General features: G+C 42.0%; 1 protein-coding gene across 2 annotated transcripts in view; it reads right to left on the reverse strand.

Annotated features, from left to right (window-relative positions):
- Positions 1 to 23,397, reverse strand: part of aars1 (alanyl-tRNA synthetase 1) — a 40,088-nt gene extending 16,691 nt beyond the window's left edge. The window contains exons 1-10 of one of the 2 annotated variants that reach the window (XM_033035999.1): positions 23,296 to 23,397; positions 20,577 to 20,741; positions 16,664 to 16,852; positions 14,935 to 15,080; positions 12,253 to 12,444; positions 11,162 to 11,306; positions 5,735 to 5,880; positions 3,606 to 3,714; positions 2,476 to 2,626; positions 829 to 953 (exon numbers count right to left, since the gene is read on the reverse strand). In XM_033035999.1, coding sequence (XP_032891890.1) covers positions 829 to 953; positions 2,476 to 2,626; positions 3,606 to 3,714; positions 5,735 to 5,880; positions 11,162 to 11,306; positions 12,253 to 12,444; positions 14,935 to 15,080; positions 16,664 to 16,852; positions 20,577 to 20,720 — 1,347 coding nt within the window. In that variant the 5' untranslated portion in view covers positions 20,721 to 20,741; positions 23,296 to 23,397. Of the gene's footprint in view, positions 1 to 828; positions 954 to 2,475; positions 2,627 to 3,605; positions 3,715 to 5,734; positions 5,881 to 11,161; positions 11,307 to 12,252; positions 12,445 to 14,934; positions 15,081 to 16,663; positions 16,853 to 20,576; positions 20,742 to 23,278 lie in introns of both variants that reach the window. The other variant, XM_033036000.1, reaches the window with a different exon arrangement.
- Between the last annotated feature and the right edge of the window lie 2,197 nt (positions 23,398 to 25,594).

Genomic DNA, 25,594 nt, shown 5'->3' on the forward strand with positions numbered 1-25,594 from the left:
TCCCAAAACGCAACACCTCAAACTTCTCTGTATTAAATTCCATCAACCATTCCTCTGCCCACCTGGCCAATCGATCCAGATCCTGCCACAATCGTTCACAACCATCTTCACGATCTGCAAAACCACTAACTTTCATATCATCAGCATGATTCATTTCATATCAACTTGCTAATCTTGCCTGTAGGTTCTCATCCAAATCATTGACGTTGATGACAAACAGTAACGGCCCCTTTTAAAAACATCCTTTAGGTCCTCACTTTCTGAATATCTTGCTCACTTCCATCCTGAGGACAAAACATTAATACAACTATGCCATTGTGAAAAGGATCATCCGTCTCCATAAATTCACTAACGAACTTCTATTTAGATGGTAAATAATTGTAATAAAACTTCTATGGTTATATTTTATGACCTCAGGACATCCCAGTGCTTTATAGCAAATGGCAAGTTTAGTGATTATTGTAATTATAACAAAAGTAATGTGATTAATGACCAAATCTACCATTTTGGTGACAATAGTGGGGGGGGGGGGGGGGGGGGGGGGGAGAATAAAGAATGGCCAGGATAACTTAGATTGAAGAATTCCAATTCTGTAGTAGGCATTAACAACAGTACAAATAATTGATGCACTGCAAGGTTACACATTGTATATTTCTGAAACACAATTGGACCAGATTAATTTGCATTAAATTACATCATCCCTGCTGAAAAAACATGCTGTGGGTAAAACGGCTCAAACGCTTTATAGCATGATTCAGACAATCAAAACAGAGCATTGAAGTCACCCACATCTACTTAACAAAATCTAAAATGCAATCACAAACACACTTGAGCAGCTCTTTTCTCTTCCTCAAAGCCCTCTAGGTCTACACGGAGTCCCTTCTCTTCAGCAATCAGCCCAGTCAAATCCACAGGGAAACCATAAGTGTCATAAAGCAGCCAAGCTGTATCACCTGGGGAAAATAAAAGCTGGATCATTAAATGCAATAAATCAATAACATATGATTATATTTATTTTTACATTGCAACATGTGCAACTGGAAATTGGCAAATGGAGGAACAGGTTCGAATGGCCTAATTCTGCTTCTAGATCTAACAGTTTTATGTATTAGGAATTGATTATTTTGCCTGAAATATGCCTTCAATCAATAAAGACATCTGGAAAGTTCATCCAGTGATCAAGATCCAGCATCTGACATTTCATGTAATTCAAACTCAAGGCAGAAAGCAAGTCATGAGATTACAAACGTCTATCTGCACAAGGGGGTCAACCTCACTTTCTAAATTACAACTCATCTCACTCGTTTCATAAGGCAGCCGTCGGATTGGTTGAGCATTTAAAATTGGCTAATTGAGCAGCCAATAAAAGGAAGGCACAGTGTGGCAGAGTGTACGGCTAGGAGAGGGGCTGTGTTGAAGGCAAGTGTGATGCTTTAGCAAGGAAGCCGAGCAGACGGGAACAGGAGATTGTGCATGTTGGCACAAATGACATGGGTGGGGAAAGGTTTAACAAGGAACTGCAGATGCTGGAAAATTGAAGGTAGCCAAAAATGCGGGAGAAACTCAGCGGGTGAGGCAGCATCTATAGGAGACGTTTCGGGTCGAGACTCGGAAAAGGGATGAGGTCCTGCAAAATGAATATAGGGAATTAGGCAAAAGGTTAATAAGTAAGACATCTATGATACTGATCACCAGATCACTCCCGGTACCATGTGCGAGAAGGGGTGTAACAGGAAGCTAGGACAGGTGAATGGATGACTGAGGAGTTGGTGCAAGGAATCAGATTTTTGGACTATTTGCATCTCTTCTAGGGTAGGGGTGACCTGTATAAGAGGGATGGGTTGCATCTGAACTGGAGGGGAATCAATATCCCAGCAGACAGGTTTGTCAGTGGTACATGGGTGGGTTTAGACTAGATTGGCATTAGGGTGGGATCCAATGCAGAACTGAGGAAGGTGAGAGGCTGGAAGGTGATGAAAGGAAGTGCAGTGGATAAAATAGGTAGGAGCATAACAAGGAACAAAGGAGGACTGTTGGATGGAATGCACTTATTTTAATGTGAGAGAGCTAGATAATCAGGAGTCCGAGAGGAATTTCCAGAGGTTAAAGCTCACCGGTGAATTTGCAGGCAGTACATTTGCAGCAGAATATTTCAGGCGGTACATTCTACATCAAAAATATTGTAAATAAAATTGTCATCTCTCCAATTGTTCTTTTAATTATCTTACTGACATTTACTATTACTCCTCTTTATTTATTCTATCAAATTGTCATAAATTGCTTTACTCTTATACACGGAAAATTGAGTTATCAAAGGGATCTCAATATTCTCATTATGGACAATGCCTTGTCTAAAGTGTGAAAAATGAACAACAAAGGCAATTTCACCTTCACAGTAAGTGAAAACCCAAGTACTCAATTCAAAAACCAATTTTAAAACCTGGTTATGGATAAATATTTATTTGGTTCCATTACCTGGTATGATTTTATGATCTGCTAAGCTCTGAATCTTCCGTTCCAGGATACGCCGTCCCCTGTTGAGTGTTTTCAAAAACTGCTCCTCCTCTTCATTAACAATATCCTTCACCATATCTGGATCTTTCTTTAGTTCTGGGAATGCATCCCCCTAAACATAAAATAATAAACTACACTGAGTCCTCATAATTCACTGGTTTGCATTCTGTAGATCCATGTACTTATAAGGTCTGAAGAAGGGTTTCGGCCCGAAACGTAGCCTATTTCCTTCGCTCCATAGATGCTGCTGCACCCACTGTGTTTCTCCAGCCCTTTTGTCTACCTTCAATTTTCCAGCATCTGCAGTTCCTTCTTAAATACTTATAAGGTCAGCTCCATCCTATCTTGAACTTGTTCATAATACAAAAATATATTAGTACTGTGTGATCTAAGAAAGCCTCCTTTGTGTATACATCCTCACCTTGTGCTTTTAAAACCAATTTTTGTCTGTACCAATGCATTCAACAGGAATTTATTAGCTAATATAATTTCCTTTTAGGTATTAAAATTTGTTAATACATTTATTAACTGTTAACGCTTTTAGAATACTAACGGCTAGAGTATGTAAGAGGGGTGAACTGGGTAGAGTGGAGAGAGCCTCAATGGTATCACTTTTTTTTTTGCAGGAGGCTGTGCTCATAACGCTCGTAGATAATGAGGACATAGCTACATGTTATTTTCATTGTACAGTACAACATTCCTTTATACCTCAAACCGATTTAAAAGCAAATTCTGTTATATGGTAAACAAGTTGTGATGGATAAGAGAATGGTCGGAGACAAGTCACATTTAATTAATGCAGGCTCAGGACAATACCCAACATTTAATCTTCGTTCGTCCTTTCCTGAAACTACCAACTTTTGTGTTTATAGAATAAACCAGTCTGTTGAAGGTCATATTTCCATAGATGAAAAACCCTGGTCATTGAATGTTAATTAGGTCATCATAGATGAATCAATCTAGCTTACACTTAAATAAGCATATTTAAACAAAGGATTGCTAGTCAAAGGAGCAAAATGTCAGAGGTGTTTTTCTTTATCTGTCTCACCCATAGATTACAACTGCATAAATAATCAATTATATGTACATACCAAAGATTCAACCACCACATCAACCAAAGTTGCAAAGAAACCCTTTGATGCATTCAACTTCTCATGGGAATATCGGACTGCTCTTCGTAAAATTCTCCTCAAAACATATCTGTGTAGAAAATCACGTTTAGCGACACAAAAGATCTACTATGATCAAAATGATACCGAAAGCTCTGAAGCCCAAATTATTATTAATTTCTAATTTAAAAATAGAAAGACAAGTATATAGCATTGTTATAATGTGTGATGACAATGCTTAAAATATATCATGAATTAATAAGATGCTTTGTTAGTGTTTTAGAGATAAAAATGGTTATATATAGAAGTAGCAGATAACTTAATATCGTTCCTGGTGCTGCTAACATCAATTTACATTAAAGATTCTGGATTAAGAATGGATAAACAATCAAGCCGATGAAGGTGTGGGAGGGTCACAGTTGGGCCTTTCTGCAAGACTAACACTCTTCACGAACTTCACAAATAACATTTTTTCTTTTTGAAATAATGCCATTCATATCCTCAACCACAGTTATTAGCATCCAAGAGGACAAATTACACATTTTGATCATCTATTGATAGATGCTTGCCACTAAAGGATTTTCTGTCCGCTCGTTTCTAAGAGATGCCTCAAAAAATTGATGAAATGGTGATAAAAGGGCATAAGGCAATGAATTAAAAAAACAAAACAGATTTCCCCATGACCTTGCCTATAAGCAAATTAAATTAATTGAAAATTTATGTTAATTGGGTAACCGTTGATTTGAAGTGTTCTCAAATTCTAGATTCTCCCCATGCAAGAAAATGTCTTCTTTAATATCCACCCTGTTAAGACTGTTCAAATTCTTATGTTTCTATTGTTTCCTCTCACTCAGTGCATTCAAGCCTAGCTCATGTTAACGATCTTCATAAGACAATCTGCCTATTCCTGCTAAGTTGAGTATATTTTTGCATATCAATTCCAACACGTAAACATCCTTTCTTTAAAACTCCAGTGTTTTCCAACTTTTCTACATTGTCACATTAATTTTTAACCTCAACTATATAACTCTAACTTTTATTACTTTTGTTACCATCTAGCTTATTTACTCAGCATTCGTACATTCTCTAAACCACACCATAGCACCTTCTGCTGCCAGTGTGCAGTTCTTCGAGCCAATCACATTAAAATCAACATCAAATTAAAATCAAAGGTCATCGGCCCACAATGTGTGCCAACATTTGGTCTGCACCTGAACCGGGTGCTGCTTAATGGTTAGTTGACCTTGCCCAAGCCAGAAAGTATTGAGTCTTCTACCACTGTGAAATTTTCAAATTATTAATTTAAACCACTGCATAACAATTTCTTGTTTGGATGCATAACTTGTCATCAACAATTCAAACTCAAATGTGCACTGAATATCTTTTAATTAGTCTTTTCTTAAAACAGTGCACTGTAAAAATCGATTTCTAGGTGGTCTGAATACTCCTTTCCTGACACTGCACTGCGAGGAAATTAAACCAGTCAGCTGAGAAAGAGTTTATACCATTTTGTGCTCCGAATAAATTTCCAACTTACTTCAGAGGTAATCTACTGTGACCATCGATACCTCCCCAGAGCTATCCTTTTTTTCTTTACATTCAATTTTCAGTTTGCAATATTATTTTTGCCATTTAAATATTGCTATCTTTGCAATGCCATATGTCTCCCACTATTACTTTCCCTGCAATTCTTTTCATAATTGGCTATCAACTGCACACCTCTAACCAGTTCAGCTTCTGATGAAAGTTTCAGGCCAAAGACATAACATTTTATTTATCTCTGCAACAGTGCTGCTGGAGCTGCCGAGATCTTCCAGAATGTTTGACTGGCAATAGGATCCCTCCACTGCTTGGGACTGCTGCATTGTCAGTGATGGACATTTAATGTGCACACACACACACATATATACACACACATAAGAACATAGGAAAAAACACAATTGGCACATTCCGCCCTTCAAACCTGCACAATCATTCAACAAAACTATGCCTACATTTCTCAACACCTTTCTCTGCCCTCATTCCTCGGTTCCTTTAGTATCCAAAAATCTATTGTTTTTTTTCATTGCAATGAGTGAATGAGCCTCATGATTTATGACTTTCCAACTTACCCTCTACCAGTATTATCAGGCCTGCCACCATCGGACAACGCAATTGTTATTGTCCGTGCATGATCTGCCAACACTCTGTATGCCATGTCAATTCCATCAACATCCTCAGCTCCCACCTTCCCAGTGTATGGCCTGGCACCAGTTCCCTAGAATTACATAAATAAACTAATTAGCAATACAACTTGCTTGCAAAGGGAGCATCAAAATACAAACTTAGCCCTGGTAAAAAAAAATTGTTGCTACAAGGCGTCAATTTTACTAATTGCCAGATACACAATGACTTTACAGAATAGCCCAAGAGCAAGTGTTTAGTGAAAATCCCACAACTTATAATTAATTCCATTTACATACCTGGTCCCCTACGGAAGTTTCAAAATAGAGTGCACTGTTGAAAGAAAAGGACAGTAGAAAACTATTGGGTAAAATACAGAGCGCTTCTCACTTCAGTGTTGTCCTCCTTCAAGTAATTATGTCTGTAAACTCTGTCATGTATTAAGAGGAAAGGTTCCACACAACGGCCAACTTACAATGCCATTTATCACAAAAAAATAAATTCTATATAACATAGAAACATAGAAACATAGAAATTAGGTGCAGGAGTAGGCCATTCGGCCCTTCGAGCCTGCACCGCCATTCAATATGATCATGGCTGATCATCCAACTCAGTATCCCGTACCTGCCTTCTCTCCATACCCTCTGATCCCCTTAGCCACAAGGGCCACATCTAACTCCCTCTTAAATATAGCCAATGAACTGGCCTCGACTACCCTCTGTGGCAGAGAGTTCCAGAGATTCACCACTCTCTGTGTGAAAAAAGTTCTTCTCATCTCGGTTTTAAAGGATTTCCCCCTTATCCTTAAGCTGTGACCCCTTGTCCTGGACTTCCCCAACATCGGGAGCAATCTTCCTGCATCTAGCCTGTCCAATCCCTTAAGAATTTTGTAAGTTTCTATAAGATCCCCTCTCAATCTCCTAAATTCTAGAGTATAAACCAAGTCTATCCAGTCTTTCTTCATAAGAAAGTCCTGACATCCCAGGAATCAGTCTGGTGAACCTTCTCTGCACTCCCTCTATGGCAATAATGTCCTTCCTCAGATTTGGAGACCAAAACTGTACGCAATACTCCAGGTGTGGTCTCACCACGACCCTGTACAACTGCAGTAGAACCTCCCTGCTCCTATACTCAAATCCTTTTGCTATGAAAGCTAACATACCATTTGCTTTCTTCACTGCCTGCTGCACCTGCATGCCCACTTTCAATGACTAGTGTACCATGACACCCAGGTCTCGCTGCATCTCCCCTTTTCCTAGTCGGCCACCATTTAGATAATAGTCTGCTTTCCTGTTTTTGCCACCAAAATGGATAACCTCACATTTATCCACATTATACTGCATCTGCCAAACATTTGCCCACTCACCCAGCCTATCCAAGTCACCTTGCAGTCTCCTAGCATCCTCCTCACAGCTAACACTGCCTCCCAGCTTAGTGTCATCCGCAAACTTGGAGATATTGCCTTCAATTCCCTCATCCAGATCATTAATATATATTGTAAATAGCTGGGGTCCCAGCACTGAGCCTTGCGGTACCCCACTAGTCACTGCCTGCCATTTTGAAAAGGACCCGTTTACTCCTACTCTTTGCTTCCTGTTTGCCAGCCAGTTCTCTATCCACATCAATACTGAACCCCCAATGCCGTGTGCTTTAAGTTTGTATACTAATCTCTTATGTGGGACCTTGTCGAAAGCCTTCTGGAAGTCCAGATACACCACATCCACTGGTTCTCCCCTATCCACGCTACTAGTTACATCCTCGAAAAATTCTATAAGATTCGTCAGACTTGATTTACCTTTTGTAAATCCATGCTGACTTTGTCCAATGATTTCACCACTTTCCAAATGTGCTGCTATCCCATCTTTAATAACTGACTCTAGCAGTTTCCCCACTACCGATGTTAGACTAACTGGTCTGTAATTCCCCGTTTTTTCTCTCCCTCCCTTCTTAAAAAGTGGGGTTACGTTTGCTACCCGCCAATCCTCAGGAACTACTCCAGAATCTAAAGAGTTTTGAAAGATTATTACTAATGCATCCATTATTTCTGGAGCTACTTCCTTAAGTACTCTGGGATGCAGCCTATCTGGCCCTGGGGATTTATCGGCCTTTAATCCATTCAATTTACCCAACACCACTTCCCAGCTAACCTGGATTTCACTCAATTCCTCCAACTCCTTTGACCCGCGGTCCCCTGCTATTTCCGGCAGATTATTTATGTCTTCCTTAGTGAAGACGGAACCAAAGTAGTTATTCAATTGGTCCGCCACATCCTTGTTCCCCATGATCAACTCACCTGTTTCTGACTGCAAGGGACCTACATTTGTTTTAACTAATCTCTTTCTTTTCACATATCTATAAAAACTTTTGCAGTCAGTTTTTATGTTCCCTGCCAGTTTTCTTTCATAATCTATTTTTCCTTTCCTACTTAAGCCCTTTGTCCTCCTCTGCTGGTCTCTGAATTTCTCCCAGTCCTCTGGTATGCTACTTTTTCTGGCTAATTTGTACGCATCATCCTTCGCTTTGATACTAGCCCTGATTTCCCTTGTTATCCACGGATGCACTACCTTCCCTGATTTATTCTTTTGCCAAACTGGGATGAACAATTTTTGTAGTTCATCCATGCAGTCTTTAAATGTCTTCCATTGCATATCCACCGTCAACCCTTTTAGAATTAATTGCCAGTCAATCTTGGCCAATTCACGTCTCATACCCTCAAAGTTACCTTTCTTTAAGTTCAGAACCATTGTTTCTGAATTAACAATGTCACTCTCCATCCTAATGAAGAACTCAACCATATTATGGTCACTCTTGCCCAAGGGGGCACGTACAACAAGACTGCTAACTAACCCTTCCTCATTACTCAATACCCAGTCTAAAATAGCCTGCTCTCTCGTTGGTTCCTCTACATGTTGATTTAGATAACTATCCCGCATACATTCCAAGAAATCCTCTTCCTCAGCACCCCTGCCAATTTGATTCACCCAATCTATATGTAGATTGAAGTCACCCATTATAACGGTTTTGCCTTTGTCGCACACATTTCTAATTTCCTGTTTGATACCATCTCCAACTTCACTACTACTGTTAGGTGGCCTGTACACAACACCCACCAGCGTTTTCTGCCCCTTAGTGTTTCGCAGCTCTACCCATACCGATTCCACATCCTCCAAACTAATGTCCTTCCTTTCCATTGTGTTAATCTCCTCTCTAATCAGCAACGCTACCCCACCTCCTTTTCCTTTCTCTCTATCCCTCCTGAATATTGAATATCCCTGGATGTTCAGCTCCCAGCCTTGGTCACCCTTGAGCCATGTCTCCGTGATCCCAACGATATCATAGTCGTTAATAGCTATCTGCACATTCAACTCATCCACCTTATTACGAATGCTCCTTGCATTGAGACACAAAGCCTTCAGGCTTGTTTTTACAACACTCTTACCCCTTATACAATGATGTTGAAAAGTGGCCCTTTCTGATTTTTGCCCTGGTTTTGTCTGCCTGCCACATTTACTTTTCACCTTGCTACCTATTGCTTCTACCCTCATTTTACACCCCTCTGTCTCTACGCTCACACATTTAAGAAACCCTTTCCCTTTAACTCCATCCTCCACTATCCCATTCGACACCCCACCCCCCTTATTCAGTTTAAAACCACCCGTGTAGCAGTGGCAAACCTGCCTGCCAGAATGCTGGTCCCACACCTGTTAAGATGCAATCCGTCCCTTTTGTACAGTTCCCCCTTACCCCAAAACAGATCCCAGTGATCTAAGAATCTAAATCCCTGCCCCGTGCACCAGTTCCTCAGCCACACATTCAGGTCCCGTATCTCCCTGTTCCTGCTCTCGCCAGCACGAGGAACTGGAAGCAAACCGGAGATAACAACCCCGGAGGTCCTGCTTTTCAGCATTTTTCCGAGCTCTCTAAAGTCACGCTGCAGAATATTCATCCCCTTCTTTCCGACATCGTTTGTGCCGACATGCACTACCACTTCCGGATGTTCACCTTCGCCCTTGAGGATTTTCTGCACTCTGTCCGTGACATCCTGGATCCTGGCACCAGGAAGGCAGCACACCATCCTCGCATCCCGTCTGTTGCCGCAGAAACCCCTGTCCGTACCTCTCACAATGGAGTCTCCCACTACAATGGCGTTGCCTGCCTTAGGCTTTTTTGGTTTTGGCTCAACAGCCCTATTCGCATCACAAGCCAGTCCGTCGCCCAGTGTAAACACCTCTTCTGTCCCGACAGCTTCTAAGTGGGTGAACCTGTTCACAAGAGGTACAACACCCGGGGACATTGGCATTCCATGCTTCCCTCCCGTTCTCACTGTCTCCCACCTTCTCTCTTCCAGTACCTTAGGTGCAACAATCGTACTGTAGGACTTGTCGAGGAACGACTCCGTTTCTGCTTACTACATTCAGGTCTTATAAAGGCATGTATTTTTAAAGTAATAATCTAAAGGGCGATATTGCTGTTGTATTATTCATCGACATTCTTTAACAATTGCAAAATTTATTCAACGGACAGTCAAATTGAGATGGAAAGTTAACAAAAATTAATGTGCAGGCAACAATTAGGAAGGCAAATGGTACAAAGAGATTCATGTGTAGCAATAAAGACCATTTATTATAATTCAAAGCTACCCAAAAGGAAGATGAAGTGATGGTCCTCTAATTTGTATGTGACGTCACTCTGACGATGAAGGAAGCCAAGGACAGAAAGGTCGATATCGAAATGGGAAAGAGCTAGAATGATTGTCTGCCAAGGCCTGCTTAAAGGGTTAAACAGACAATTTCAGCTAAAATTTAGATATCAGCTAAATTAGCAGCACTGCATTCCATAGCCCCTCGAAAACAAGATTTGAAACGCACCATCTCCATGAATTGACCTTATAGCTGTGCATATTGTCTGGGAGCGTAGCCCTTCTCAGGCCATTCTATGAGAAAGCATAGGGTTCGTGAACGAAACACAGCATTAGTTGGGTACACCCCCTGCCACTAGTAGCGCAAAAACTTTGCAGATAAGGGGGGGCTTATGACTGGCTCAGGAAGGGGGCAGTGGCACGGTCTACTCTGATAAGAAATGCCATAAAGGATGGTGTTGGGCGCTCTTTCGGACGAGAGAGCCCCAGCCTTAGACCGTGTCGCAAACGGTGCCGGGTGATTGAGAACAGAAACATCCTGCAGCGTGCTCTGTTGTGTACTCGGGGTTTGCGAGTGCATTCGGGGACATACAGGTATACACGAGTGTATGTGCCTTATTTAGTAGTGTAAAATATTTAGTGAATCAAACACTGTTGAGTGAATCCAAGTGATTAACAGTAATAAGCACAGTAGCTAGAAATCACAGTTTGAAAAATGAATATTTTCAGAACTTACTTTCTGAATTGCTTCAAAATAAGGTATAAATAAGTCTGTGTCATAATTCGACATCTTCTCTTGTAGAACTGACACCAGCCGTTCAAAACCCATTCCAGTATCAATGCTCTTCTTAGCCAGGGGTTTCAGACTGCCGTCAACCTCTCTATAGTGGAACCAGAGGCAATCAGTTCTGAATGCAATGATTTGGATGAGAACATACATGGCAATATTAGCAAGTTTGCTGATGATACAAAAGTGGGTGGTGTTGCAGATAGTGAAAATGGTTGTGAAAAATTGCAGCAGGATCTTGATCGATTGGCCCGGTGGGCTGAGGAATGGTCGATGGAATTTAAGACAGAGAAATTAGTTGTTTGGGAAGTCTAACATAGCCAAGACTTACACAGAGAATGATAGGGCTCTGGGGAGTGTTGTAGAGCAGAGGGATCTAGGAGTGCAGGTGCATGGTTTCTTGAAAGTGGAGTCGCAGGTAGTCAAAGGTGGTCAAAAAGGCTTTTCACACATTGGCCTTCATCAGTCAGAGTATGGCGTATAGAAGTTGGGAAGTCATGTTGCAGTTGTATAAGACATTGGTGAGGAGGAATTTCGGTAGTCAGAGGGTGGTGAATCTTTGCAATTCATTGCCACAGAAGGGTGTGGAGGCCAAGACAATGGATATTTTGAATGTGGATAAAAATAAATATTTAACATATATAAATGTTTTTAGTGAATAGCTGGGTAGATGTGGAGGCTTGGCGGGCCGGGTTTGCCATTTTCATTAAACATCGCCTCGTGTATGGGTGAGTAGTGGAATATTGCGTTGGGGAATGGGCCCAACGGGTCTAAAAGTGGCCAGTCCAGCACTGCCAAATTTACCCCATTTCTATTAGGAGATACAAGGATAATAATTTACATAAAACAGGATATAAAAGTGAGGCACACATTAACGGACAGCATTAACTACAGCACAGTGGTGAGGACATGTACAAAGAGATGAAAGCAACATCACTGATTTACTTGCCAAAATAATTTTTGCATGTCAAAACTAACAATGCTGAGCCATTTGTCTTAAACAGGAGGGTTTTATAAATTATATGCTGGGGAATAATTACCTGTTGAATTGAATGAACACAAGATTCCAGACCTCCAGAACATTAGGATTGTCCATGTTGACCAGGTGAGCAGCATCACGTCCACCAATACGGTCATAATGCATCTCACTGCATGGGCCACAAGGTCCGGTATCGCCCATCTCCCAGAAATTATCTTTCATGCTGCCTGGTAGAATCCTTTCTTCTGCCATTCTTTCAAAACAGAAGTCAACTCAATTTAACACAAAGCAAATAGACAGCAGACTAATTGCATTTTACAGACATTATTCTGTTGGTTTCAGAGCCACGTCATTTTTCTTCACTTGCGTAAGATACAACTGAAAATGTTTTTATTTCAATACCTGACAAATTACAGGGTTCCATGAAATAATACATTTATTTTATTTATTTTTTTATTTATGGGCGCCTTTCAAGAGTCAAGGACACCTTACAAAAATTGAGCATGTATAGGAAAAACATGTAAGGGGAATGAAATAAATAGTAGAGACATGACTAGTACACAAAGTAAAGACAGAATTCAATACAAAACACAGCATGAGGCAATTAATGCACAGATGAAAAGGGACGGGGACGTGGGGCTAAGGATAGGCAGAGGTGAAGAGATGGGTCTTGAGGCGGGACTGGAAGATGGGGAGGGACACGGAATTGCGGATCAGTTGGGGGAGGGAGTTCCAGAGCCTGGGAGCTGCCCTGGAGAAGGCTCTGTCCCCAAAACTGCGGAGGTTGGACTTGTGGATGGAGAGGAGACCGGCTGATGTGGATCTGAGGGACCGTGAGGGTTGGTAGGGGGAGAGGAGGTCAATGAGATATGTGGGGGCCAGATGGTGGAGGGCTTTGTAGGTGAGGACCAGGATTTTGTAGGTGATCCGGTGGGAGACGGGAAGCCAGTGAAGTTTTTTGAGGACTGGAGTGATGTGATGCCAGGATTTGGTGTGGGTGATGAGTCGGGCGGCTGCGTTCTGGACCAGTTGGAGTCGGTTGATGTAGGTGGAGCTGATGCCAAGGAGAAGTGAGTTGCAATAGTCCAGTCGGGAGGAGATGAAGGCATGGATGAGTCTTTCAGCAGCAGGCGGTGTGAGAGAGGGTCTGAGTTTGGCGATGTTGCGGAGATGAAAGAAGGAGGTTTTAATGACATGGCGGATGTGAGGCTCAAGGGAGAGGGTGGAATCAAAGATCACGCCAAGGTTGCGGGCCTGGGGAGATGGGGAGACAGTGGTGCCGTCGATGGTGAGAGTGGGGTTATTGATTTTGCTAAGTGTGGCTTTGGAGCCTATGAGGAGAAATTCTGTCTTATCGCTGTTGAGTTTGAGGAAATTATGTTGCATCCAGGTTTTTATTGCTGACAAACAGGAGTTGATATGGGAGAGGGGGGGGGTTGTGGGGGGATTTGGTGCCAAGGTAAATCTGGGTGTCATCAGCGTAACAGTGGAAGTCCAGATTGAAGTGGCGGAGTATCTGACCAAGGGGGAGGATGTAGATGATGAAGAGGAGGGGGCCGAGTACGGAGCCTTGGGGAACGCCTTGAGTGACTGCGGCTGTAGCAGAGGTGTGGTTGTGGAGAGAGATGAAGTGGGATCTGTTGGAAAGGTAGGAACGGAGCCAGCTGAGTGCAGAGCCTTCAATGCCGAGGTCCTTGAGTCTGGTGAGCAGGATGTTATGGTTCACTGTATCGAAGGCTGCGCTCAGGTCGAGGAGGATGAGGATGTTGAGGGAACCAGTGTCAGCAGAGGTGAGGAGGTCGTTGAGGACTTTGAGGAGAGCAGTTTCTGTGCTATGGAGGGGGCGAAAGCCAGATTGGAGGGGTTCAAGTAGGTTATACGCAAGGAGGTGGGAATGAAGTTGTGACGCAACGATACGCTCCAGGGTTTTTGAAAGGAAGGGGAGGTTTGAGATTGGGCGGTAGTTAATGAGAGAGGAGGGATCAAGACCAGGTTTCTTTAAGATTGGTGTAACGGCAGCAGTTTTGAAAGCGGAGGGGACAATTCCTTGGGACAATGAGGAGTTGAAGAGATTAGTGAGGTAGGGGCAGAGTACGGGGAGGCAGGACTTCAACAGGGGAGTGGGGAGAGGGTCGAGGGAGCAGGTGGTGGGTTTGGAAGAGCTGATGAGTTTGGAGATTTCAATAGGGGTGACCAGGTCAAACTGGGAGAGGAAGCAGTGTGGAGGAGGGGTAAGGAGGTCAGTGGAGATGTTGAAAGGAGGGGCCGTGGTAGGTGGTGGAGTAGATGCTGAGGAGTCGGGTACAGGGGATAAAGATTGATAGGGGATAATGATTACGGAATGGCTGCCAGAAATGCCAGGGAGATTGCAGAATTAATTCCCATAGGTTAAGCAATCTCAGCTGCAGCAGCAAAAAATAAATGGAAGAGGATTGATCCATTGGATTGACCCATTCAAATTAATTCCTCTTTTACATGCCGTTGAAGGATTTAATCACTGGAAAATACATCTGCTGTTACAAAGGAAAATCCCTCCAATATTCCCTTATGATTGGCTCTGCTATGATATTGAAAATGATGGCAGCAAGTGACAAGCCCTTAACTACCATCGTTGTGAACTACCTCCTGCTTAAAATTTAGTCGTGTTCAATCTTCGAAGATATACTTGCCTTTTCAATACGTTTTCTTTTAAAATTAACCTATAATGGGTTGGAATGGAAATAAATGAGGGGAAAAAACTCACCCAAGATTTAGCCAGATCTGCTTGCATTCAAGATCTGGTTCCAGTCCCGCTTTTGCATCCCCTCCAAAGTAAGTCACATAAAGCCTTTCGATGGGGATTCCGAACTCCTTCGTCAACAATTTCAAGGCCATCTCACAAGCCAATTCCTATAGGGAAGGAAGCAAAGTGTCCACACTGCAGATTGGATTCTACGGGTTATCTCAATAATACAACTATCAGTTTGAAGAAACTGCCATTTGAATTATATTTTAACTGAAAATTAAAGTAAGTACCATTTATGAGCAAGATCGAAACAAGAGTCAATTAACACAAGATAGGTACTTTTAGGTCAGAGCAATTGAAAACAGTACAGATGTATTCAAATAGTAATTGGGTAAGTATTTTACGAAGATTGACGCAAGAGGGTTGGGACAAGGCACATGTGCCATTTTAACACTAGAATGGATGTGATGAACCCAACATCTCATTTCTGTGCTCCAATTCCTGCACAATCAATAAACGGGAATGCTTTTGTAATAAGAATGAAACTAGTAACTTATTAGAAACTAATAAGATAGGTTGGTTCCCAAAACAGACAAAACTTTAAAGGATATTCACCTGGCACATAAAAGGTAACTAACAATTCAGTGCCTCAGATCTTAGGTGAAGGCTGTCATCTCTGCTCCGTGCTATTAATAGTTACACGTCCTATTGCATTCATTACTTTGCTTTCCCAACACAGCTCCCAGTGTCCCAATGACACGGTCTAATTCCTTAATGACACCTTGCACATGCAAGTAATATTTACTTTCATATATCCTACTGTAAACAGGGTTGGATTACACTGTTGGATGTACTGCTCAGAGAGTGAGGGTATAACAATATATTATGTCAGAATGGTGTGACTTGTTGCACAGTTTGGTCAGGATGGGGGAGAAAATTTTTCCCCAAAGTGGAATGCCAATCAAGCAAGTGCTTGGTTCTGAATTTCGAAATTCTTGAGCATTAATGGAGCTGTATTCATCCAGTAATTATCCCATCACATTTCTGACATGTTTGGTAGATGGTGGAAAGATTTTGAGTCAGGAAGTAAATGCTCCAAGCAGAATAACAAGAGCTTGATGTGGCTCGACCTGCTGAATGTTTCAGGATTTTCATTTTTATTTCAGATTTGCAGTGTTTTATACCTCGCAAATGTATTTTTCTGCTCTCTCACTTGTTCTTATCACCAATTTGCATTTCCTCTTGACATTCAACACTTCAGCTGGCATCACTCCACTTGCAGGTCTCTCTTGGCTGTCAAGCTATCACAGACATTACATTTGTTCTCTTCAACCCTCCCCTTTCGCTGCAACATAAAGCATTTTTATTTGCTAGTTTTAAAGAAAGGAAATCAACTTGAAATTTTAATTCTGTTTCTCTCTTCACATATGCTGCCTGACCCAAGTATTTGCAGGAGTTCATGTTTATACAGTATTTTGACTTTCATCGATACGTCAAAATTCTGGAATTTCCAACCGAACAGCACTAGTCTCCACATGAATTGCAGCAATTCAAGACGACAGATTATTAGCATCTTTTCAAAGACAGTTAGGCATGGGCAACTATTGTGGCCTTCTTCAGAAACTGTAATCCTGCATCAAAATAAAACAGCCATCAAAAGGTACCATTATCTTTTTTTGGTTTTAACATTAACGACACTTGTTCCTTATTGCTAACCCCAATACCATTATTAAGTAAATAGTTTTACCTTGAAGTAATCACCAAAAGACCACGAACCCAACATCTCAAAAAAGGTATGATGATAAACATCCTTTCCAACATCATCCAGGTCATTGTGTTTCCCACCGGCACGGATGCATTTCTGAGTATTTGTAGCTCTTGTTAATTTGGCCATTGGATGGGATGGGTCAATCGTGTTCAAGAAAATTGGTTTAAACTGTGAAAGATAAAAAACAAGTCACTTACTCAAACATATTGACAGTCAGTTAGCTGCCATTTTAGAACAAGCTGTGACATTTTTGGTTTAGTGCTATAATGCATAGAAATTAACACAAAAGATTAACACACATCTGCCTCAAAAAAAAGCGAGTTGCACAAATCAATATGGAAATTAGTAATAACTTAAGAGTACGCCAAATAGGCCCACAAGCTAATGCTGCCACCATATCACGGCTGACTCAACGATCTCGGCCACATTGCCATACATGCCAATTTCCTCAATTGTCAGAAATCTAACATTCTAACAGAGATCAGACCCCTGCTCAAAAAGCACGTCTGAACTTCTGCTACTGTTAACTCCGAAGCCTGGGTCTCATCACATTAATGACTCAGGATTAATCTCTGGCTTAGACAGAATCAGCACATTTTCAAGTTTCTTTTGATGCATTTGGTGTCAGGTCTGGGTGGGAAGGGATGAGTTAAGCAGGGAGTTGTGGAGGGAACGGTCTCAGCGGAAGGCGGAAAAGGGTGGATGGGAAAATGTGCCTAGTGATGGGATCCTGTTGGAGGTGGAGGAAATTTCAGAGGATGAGTTGTATGCGACAGCTGATGGGGTGGAAGGCAAGGACTAGGGGGACTCTGTCTCCGTTGCAACGGGGGGGGGGAGCAAGAGCGGAGCTGCGGGATACCGAGGAGATATTCGCTAACTTCAGTAATGTTCTCTAAAGATGCACTGAAATGCATCTTTACGAATCACAACCAAGACTCCTTAAGAATGTATAGGAAGGCGAGAACTTCTGTTAGTATAGGTTTAGGACAGTATTTTCTGTCAAACTGGTTGCAGTTAATAAGGTTCCAAAATTAGCAGGCGTTCACTTTACTGATGACACAAATTGTGAGATGTAATAACATAATATTCCATATCGCCAAACCAGAAACTGACAAGTAAGCTTCACACCCAAGATTCCCTGCATTGCAAGTCGATGACTATTTTATCCAGATTAGCAAGAGACATTAATGCGAGCATAATACAACTTGATACAATCAAAGAGATGGACAAGCCAGTCATCCTATTTTGCTGTCATGTACAATCAGCCTTTGCTTGCACATGCAGGGGAAAATCTCTGCTATTTGTCATCAACACAAAATTAACCCCTAAAAGGGAAAATAGACAAGACTGGAAATTAAATATAAACTTAGAAGTGTGGATCAGATTTAACAGTCACATTAAAGGAAAAACAGTGCAAGAACCAGTCAGTCAAGCAACATCTGTGGACAGAGAAACCAGTTAATGTTTTGGTCAGAGACCCTTCCTCAACACTGGATGGAGTCGAGGGCTGTCAGTTTGTAAAGCACAGCTGACAGAAAGACAAAAGACAACATGGAGATTGGTTAAGACAGATCAAAAGATAAGAAACACGATAACAGTTAGCTCAGCATTTTATGTAATGTTGTCTCCTGTCTGGACCTGGAGTCTGAAATAAAGTTTAATAATAACAATAATAATTTATAGAAACAAGATGAGAAAGGGGCATGACCATGATAATGAGTACAATGAGAGAGTAGTTTTTCTGAATTTGAAACATTCCATGTATATTCCAGAAGATGCAGTGCCAAGAAATGCTGCTTCTCTAGCTATGATGGCCCTCACTAAAGCATTGGAGGCCACAGACAGGTTGAAAAGGGAGTGCGATTTACAATTGAAGTTGTATGGATGGGTGTGGCCTTTCTTCCAGTTGAGAATAGTATTACCTTGCATCCCATCAACCTTTACATTCTTGTCCATGCCGATCAAGGTGCCCTATTTGACCATGTTTGGCTCATATCCCTCTAAACCGTTACTATCCATGTAGCTGTCCAAGTGTTATATTACCAAATTGTTAAATTACCTGTCTCAACTCAACTGTGGCAGCTCGTTCCAGGTATTCACACCCTCTATGTGAAAAAGTTGCTCCTCAACTTAATAACATCCTTCCTATAGCAGGGTGACTAAACCTGAACAGAACATGCAGTTTCATCATCACTCTTAAATGCATCCCTACTATGACAGTGGTCTTACTTTTCCAAAGTTAGACACAAAAAGCTGGAGTAACTTAGTGGGACAGGCAGCATCTTTGGAGAGAAGGAATGGGTTATGTTTCAGGTCAAGACCCTTTTTCAGACAGTTTAAACCAACATCTGCAGTTCCTTCCTACACATTTCATCTTACTTTTCCAATGCTTACTGCTCCATGGCACCTTCCCGTGCAAGCAATGATACAGTAATAACTATTCATTCACCTCTACCCTTCTCATCTTCCAGAGACCCTATCAATCGATCCTGATGAAGCAATGATTTATTTGCATTCAGTGTTCACTATGTGGCCTGCTCTACATCAGAGAAACCAAACACATGATTGGTGATTACTTTAAAAAATGTAACTGGTTTCTTCTTTCTTCTCCAGCAGCTTGACTGGCTGAATTCTTGCAGTACTTCTGTTTTTGTTTAAGATTTCAGCATCTGTTTTTGGTTTCCATTGAGTTGCATTAAAACCTTTCAGGCACAGACACATCTCCAAAAATGATGTAAAGAGTATGCATGCAAAATTTAGATGAGACTTTTCTCGATACAGATCACTATTGCTTTCTTTTGTTGTTGTTGAGTTACTCGGTACACTGAATCCTGATGGAGCAAATCTCCCATTATAGTGGAATGTAGTTATTAACCAGGTTGTTATCGAAGCAAGAGACTACTGAGCTCTTCGGGCATTTCTTCTAATTTGCTCAGTAAACAGAACAGTAGTGCTCTATGATATTACAGCACATGCTGATAACCATAGGTCTCAAAGTTCATGGTAAGCCAGAAAGGAGGTTAGTGAGGAACCAGATTACTGTTCAACTTAAAAGTTCTTCACTTGGGATGTAAGTGGGGCATAAACCCACTACAGTTCACAGTTTTCTGAGCTTTTAAAATAATACATTGTAAAACGTTCGTGGAACTTCACAAGGCAACTAACATCAAGTAACTGATATTACTTTGTAAGAATAAAAACTAAATGCCCAGTCATTAGCCATCAACCAGTCAGTGATTATCAAAAATAGAAATACATCAATGTGTAAGGGGAAGATTAATAGAATATCTCTGCGATGAGATAAAATGGGTTAAAGACTGGTCTTTAATCTATACTGTAGTCTGATCAAGCTTGAATGACAAAATTGGACGACATGGTTGCGCAGCGGTAGAGTTGCTGCCGTACAGCGCCAGAGTTTCAGGTTCAATCCTGACTACAGGTGCTATCTCTACGGAGTTCGTACATTCTCCCCATGACCGCCTGTGTTTTCCCTGGGTGCTCCGGTTAATCCCACACTCCAAACACGTACAGGTTTGTAGGTTAATTGGCTTTGGTAAAAATTGTAAATTGTTCCTAGTGTGTTGGATAGTGCTAATAGTGCAAAAAGCATTTCACTTCACTACACCCAGGTGTATGTGAATGTGACTAATAAAATACCTTTGACCTTTGAACGGGGATCAGTGGACCGAAGGGCCTGTTTCCACGTGGTGCCCCTAAACTAAAGTTTAAAAAAAATCACAAACTGGACTATAAATTCAAAATTTATAGCTCAATGCCTTTACCAAATTATAAATCTGCTATGCAACAATTTTTATAGGATTTTTAATATTTACAATATGTCAATGCCAGAAAGATGAGGGACTTCCACAATAATCTGGCACTGTTGACCTACCTGATTCATGCCAGCATTAGTAAAGAGAAGAGTGGGGTCATCAAGAGGGACAGTGGCTGAGGAGTGCACATACTCATGGCTGTGTTGTTTGAAGAAATTAATAAATTTCTGGCGAATCTGTCCAGCGTTCATTTGCAAAGCCATTTCTGGAGCAATTCACAGGGTCTGCAGGAAATTACAGCAGGTAACAAAAATTAATCATCCTTCAATGGCAATTTAACTTTAAAAAGAAAGTCACATCTTGATGAACAAATATTCCTCCAGCATTATTTAGCTCTTCAAGACAGCAAGCTATTTCAATAGGAATAAAAGCATTTCAATCAATTAAAGGCAACCATAGTCAGTATTTTTTATCATGTACCCGTACCAGCAATTTGTCTAAAAAAGAGCGAAAACCTATCAGCCAAAAATACTGAAAAGCATAACAATCCCACATTAAAACCAGTGAAATCAATTCAGATTGGTAATCTGACTGAGATCTTGCTGCAAGAGTCGACTGATCATTACATTAGATGAAGAACAAACAGCAAAAATAAAACCAATAATAAAAATAATTATATGCATGTTTGTTATCAGTTTTAAATCATTTCTACCCGTTCTGAAATTTATGCAAAAAATGTTTGTCTTCTTAATATTGTATGGCAGAAAATATTATCAGCAATTTTTATTTTCCTGAGTGTTACCCTATTTTTACAAGATAGTTCTGATTCTTTCCAATAAAATTCTGATGACAGGTAGATAGAGTTTCTCAGTATCTATTGTATCCTGGCATGATGACAATTCCAATAAATCAAGCCATGCCCTGGCATGATACAGGGTGCAGTCTAAAACCTATCAATGTGCCACAGCGAAGACCATCAAACTGTAAATACTGTAAATAATTGGAAACATCCCTGACACCGATTCAAATAAAAAGTGTGGCTTCACTGCTTTGATTATCTAATTGAATTCCAAGGCTGTGAAGATAAAACTGTGGTTTTCCATTTTCCAATCAATGAAATGCAGCAGCCAGTTAGTTGATTTTTGGGCACCAATTATTTTGGAAAGCAATCCAGTTAGCCCCAATTTTCCAGCAATCCTGCCACTGGAAACACTTCAATTTATACTCTGTGCAAAATATCTTGAACCACTATTACATTTCCTCAGCAATTTTAGGTCTATCATTGTTGGGTCAATCCATAAATCATTCTACATTTCCGGAGTCATCTTCTGCTAAGTCTTAACATCCTTTTGAAAGTATAGTGTTCAGAATTGGAATTAATGCATTAGTTGGGGGCATATTTGTTCAACATTTCTGTTGGGAAGGGGATAGAAAGAGCAAAAGCTCTCCTTGTTTTTCCAAACTATGAGATCCACCTCTTGAACAAAGTTTAAATAGGAAAATCAGTTTCAGTTTCAAATTCCTATTGTAAAAAGAAACCAAGGTTTATTCTCTCCTACTATTAGCCACAAACTAAGCCTAGAATCCCACAAACATTCTTGCAGTGAAAATACCTCCAGTTATCTATGCCGATAGTTTGCAGCATCCACTTTATATAAAAGTGACTAAAGGAATACAAAAATCAGGGCTAAATCAGAAGTTTGCACTCCTCATGATTAATCACCAACAAAAGTGTCATCCATCAACTCCTTCATATATGGATGTCATCTACCACAAGGCAACCTTGTACTTCCATAGGACAGTATTATCTGCCTCCCCTTTCAATACAAGAAACACAGCAGCCAATACATGCACAGCAAAATCTCAGGTAGAAATGCAATAAATCACCACATAAGATAGACACAAAAAGCTGGAGTAACTCAGAGTGACAGGCAACATCTCTGGATAGAAGGAATGGGTGACGTTTCGGGTCGAGATGTCTGAAGAAGGGTCTCGACCCGAAACGTCACCCATTCTTTCTCTATACAGATGCTGCCTGTCCCGCTGAGTTACTCCAGCTTTTTGTGTCCATCTTCGGATTAAACCAGCATCTGCATTTCCTACACAAATCACAACATAAATCTTTTTGTAATGCTGACAAGGCATCAAATTGCCCAATCTTTTTCACAGCACTGCAATACAGAGACAACCTGTTTAGCATCCCACCCATAAGACTGCACCTTTGACAATACAGTAGCTCCTCACCACTGCACTGAAACATCAACCCGTACTGCTGCATTTAAGACACTGCAGGGGGCATCAGCAACAGGACGAGCCAAACTACCCAGGGGTCTGGTCCAGTGACACCACTCAGAGCCCAGTGACTGTGTACTCAGCAGTGACCCAAGTTCAAAACATCAGGACTTCTCCAAGTAGCAGTGTGTCAAACTAACCAGGGGCCCCAGCCCAATGTCACTGCCCTGTGAGTGGTTCATCATCCAGCAGTAGGTTAAAATAACTAGAGGGCTGGCCCATGGCACTAGACCAAGCTTTACCCACCAGCAGTGGGCCAAACTGACCAAGGGGCCTGGCCCATGTCACTGTCCAGCTTCACCCACCAGCATTAGGCCACACTGACCAAGGGGCCAGACTTATGTAACGCTCCAGGGGCTGAAGCTAACGAGGGACCGGCAAAAGCCACCGTTGGGGAACTGGCTCGCCGGAGGAGCGCCGCAGCCTCTCACCGACCGCAGGGCCGGCTGCCCACACCCTCAGAGACATCAGTCTCTCTCCCCGCCCGGTAACCCGACACATCGATCGAACGAAGTTAGTTAAAACTAACTGCAAGCACAACGTTACCGAGTGCAAACCCCCCACCGATCACCGATGCTCCTCTAGTATCTTTGGATGCGAGCACAGTGACTGCGCCTGCGCGCGAGTGCCACCAGCTAGAGCCCGCCCCCCGCCGCTCCCATTGGTCGGCTTGCTGTCGTGAGGCTAAATACCGGCTCCCTCATTGGTCGACAGGCGCGTCGCTCAGGAGAAGGCGTTTGCAGCCGCCGCGAGTTCCGGCTGATGCAACGTGAAGCCGTTGCCGGCGGCATCAGCGCCCTGAGCCGTCCGTCCCAAATATCCTATAGCGAGCATCTTTGGTCCATCCCTGCTCCATTCACTCACTCACGTTCACAGGTGAGGACAGTAAAACTTTCAAGCAGATATCATAATCCACAGCAAATCAGTCCGATGAATAATTACCTTTAAGGTAGTAGTGAAGTGAAACTGTGGGCCAGGTCAATTGAGAGGACTCTACGTTAGAAAATGCGCCTTCTGCACCATACAATTGCTTCCCTTCTTTCAGGGGTTAAATGTACCGGTACTTTTAACAAGGTCAAAAGCCAAACGGTCCCAGTTTTATGAAAGCACACTCTAGTACCTCTACCGAAAATCGGTAGACAGAGAGTACACACAGTAGTAATTAAGAAACATAGATTAAAACAAAAGATTAAAGAAATCACTGCAAATGTTAACTATTTATCGTTTAATATATTGTTTGCAGTGTACTATATGTACATATTCTGTTGTGCGGCTCCAAGTAAAAAAAATCATTGTTCTATGGGACATATGACAATAAAACACTTGACTCGACTTGAAACCGTGCTTCAACACTCACCGGGTCAGGCAGTATCTGTGGAAATAGTAAAGTTAATCTTTCAGATTAATTTTGCCACGTAGTCATTTAAGTGAAAGGCACACGATACTGCAGGTGCTGGAATCGGGAGCAAGAAACCCAAACTAAATGGATCAAGCAGCATCTGTAAATAGATGATTTCGAGTTGGAACTCTGCATCAGAACCCACTGTGTTCCTCCAGCAGTCTACGAGTTACACTTTCAAAGTAACATTAGCAAATTAGCAGATGACACAAAGCTGGGTGGCAGTGTGAACTGCGAGGAGGATGTTATGAGAATGCAGGGTGACTTGGACAGGTTGGGGGAGTGGGCAGATGCATGGCAGATGAAGTGTAATGTGGATAAATGTGAGGTTATCCATTTTGGTATAAAAAACAGGAAGGCAGATTACTATCTAAATGGCGTCCAGTTGGGAAAAGGGGGAGTACAACGGGATCTGGGGGTCCTGTTTCATCAGTCTATGAAGGTATGCGGGTACAGCAGGCAGTGAAGAAAGCGAATGGCATGTTGGCCTTTATAACAAGAGGAGTCGAGTATAGGAGCAAAGAGGTCCTTCTGCAGTTGTACAGAGCCCTAGTGAGACCACACCTGGAGTATTGTGTGCCGTTTCAGCCCCCTAATTTGAGGAAAGGCATTCTTGCTATTGAGGGAGTGCAGCGTAGATTTTAGAAGGTTAATTCCTGGGATGGCGGGACTGTCATATGCTGAGAGAATGGAGCGGCTGGGCTTGTATACTCTGGAGTTTAGAAGGATGAGAGGGCATCTCATTGAAACATATACGATTGTTAAGGGTTTGGACACGTTAGAGGCAGGAAACATGTTCCCGATGTTGGGGGAGTCCAGAACCAGGGGCCACAGTTTAAGACTAAGGGGTAAGCCATTTAGAACGGAGACGAGGAAACACTTTTTCTCACAGAGAATTGTTAGTCTGTGGAATTCTCTGCCTCAGAGGGAGGTGGAGGCAGGTTCTCTGGATGTTTTCAAGAGAGAGCTAGGTAGAGCTCTTAAAGATAGCAGAGTCAGGGGATATGGGGAGAAGCCAGGAACGGAGTACTGATTGAATGGTGGTGCTGGCTCGAAGGGCCGAATGACCTACTCCTGCACCTACTGTCTATTGTCTACGAGGATTTCTAATGAGGTCTGGTTACATGTGGTAGTTTTGAGTGAGCTCGGAGTGCGGACAAGCTCCATACTGATTTCTAAGGTACACAAAAATGCTGGAGAATCTCAGCGGGTGCAACAGCATCTATGGAGCGAAGGAAATAGGCAACGTTTCGGGCCGTAACCCTTCTTCAGACTGATGGGGGGTGGGGGGGCGGGGAGAAGAAAGGAAAAAGGAGGAGGAGCCCAAAGGCTGAGGGATAGGAGGAGACAGCCTGAAGGCTGAGGAAGGGGAGGAGACAGCAAGGACTAACAAAATTGGGAGAATTCAATGTTCATGCCCCCAGGATGCAGACTCCCCAAGCGGAA

This window comes from Amblyraja radiata, chromosome 17 (assembly GCF_010909765.2).
Source record: "Amblyraja radiata isolate CabotCenter1 chromosome 17, sAmbRad1.1.pri, whole genome shotgun sequence".
Taxonomy (NCBI): Eukaryota; Metazoa; Chordata; class Chondrichthyes; order Rajiformes; family Rajidae; genus Amblyraja; species Amblyraja radiata.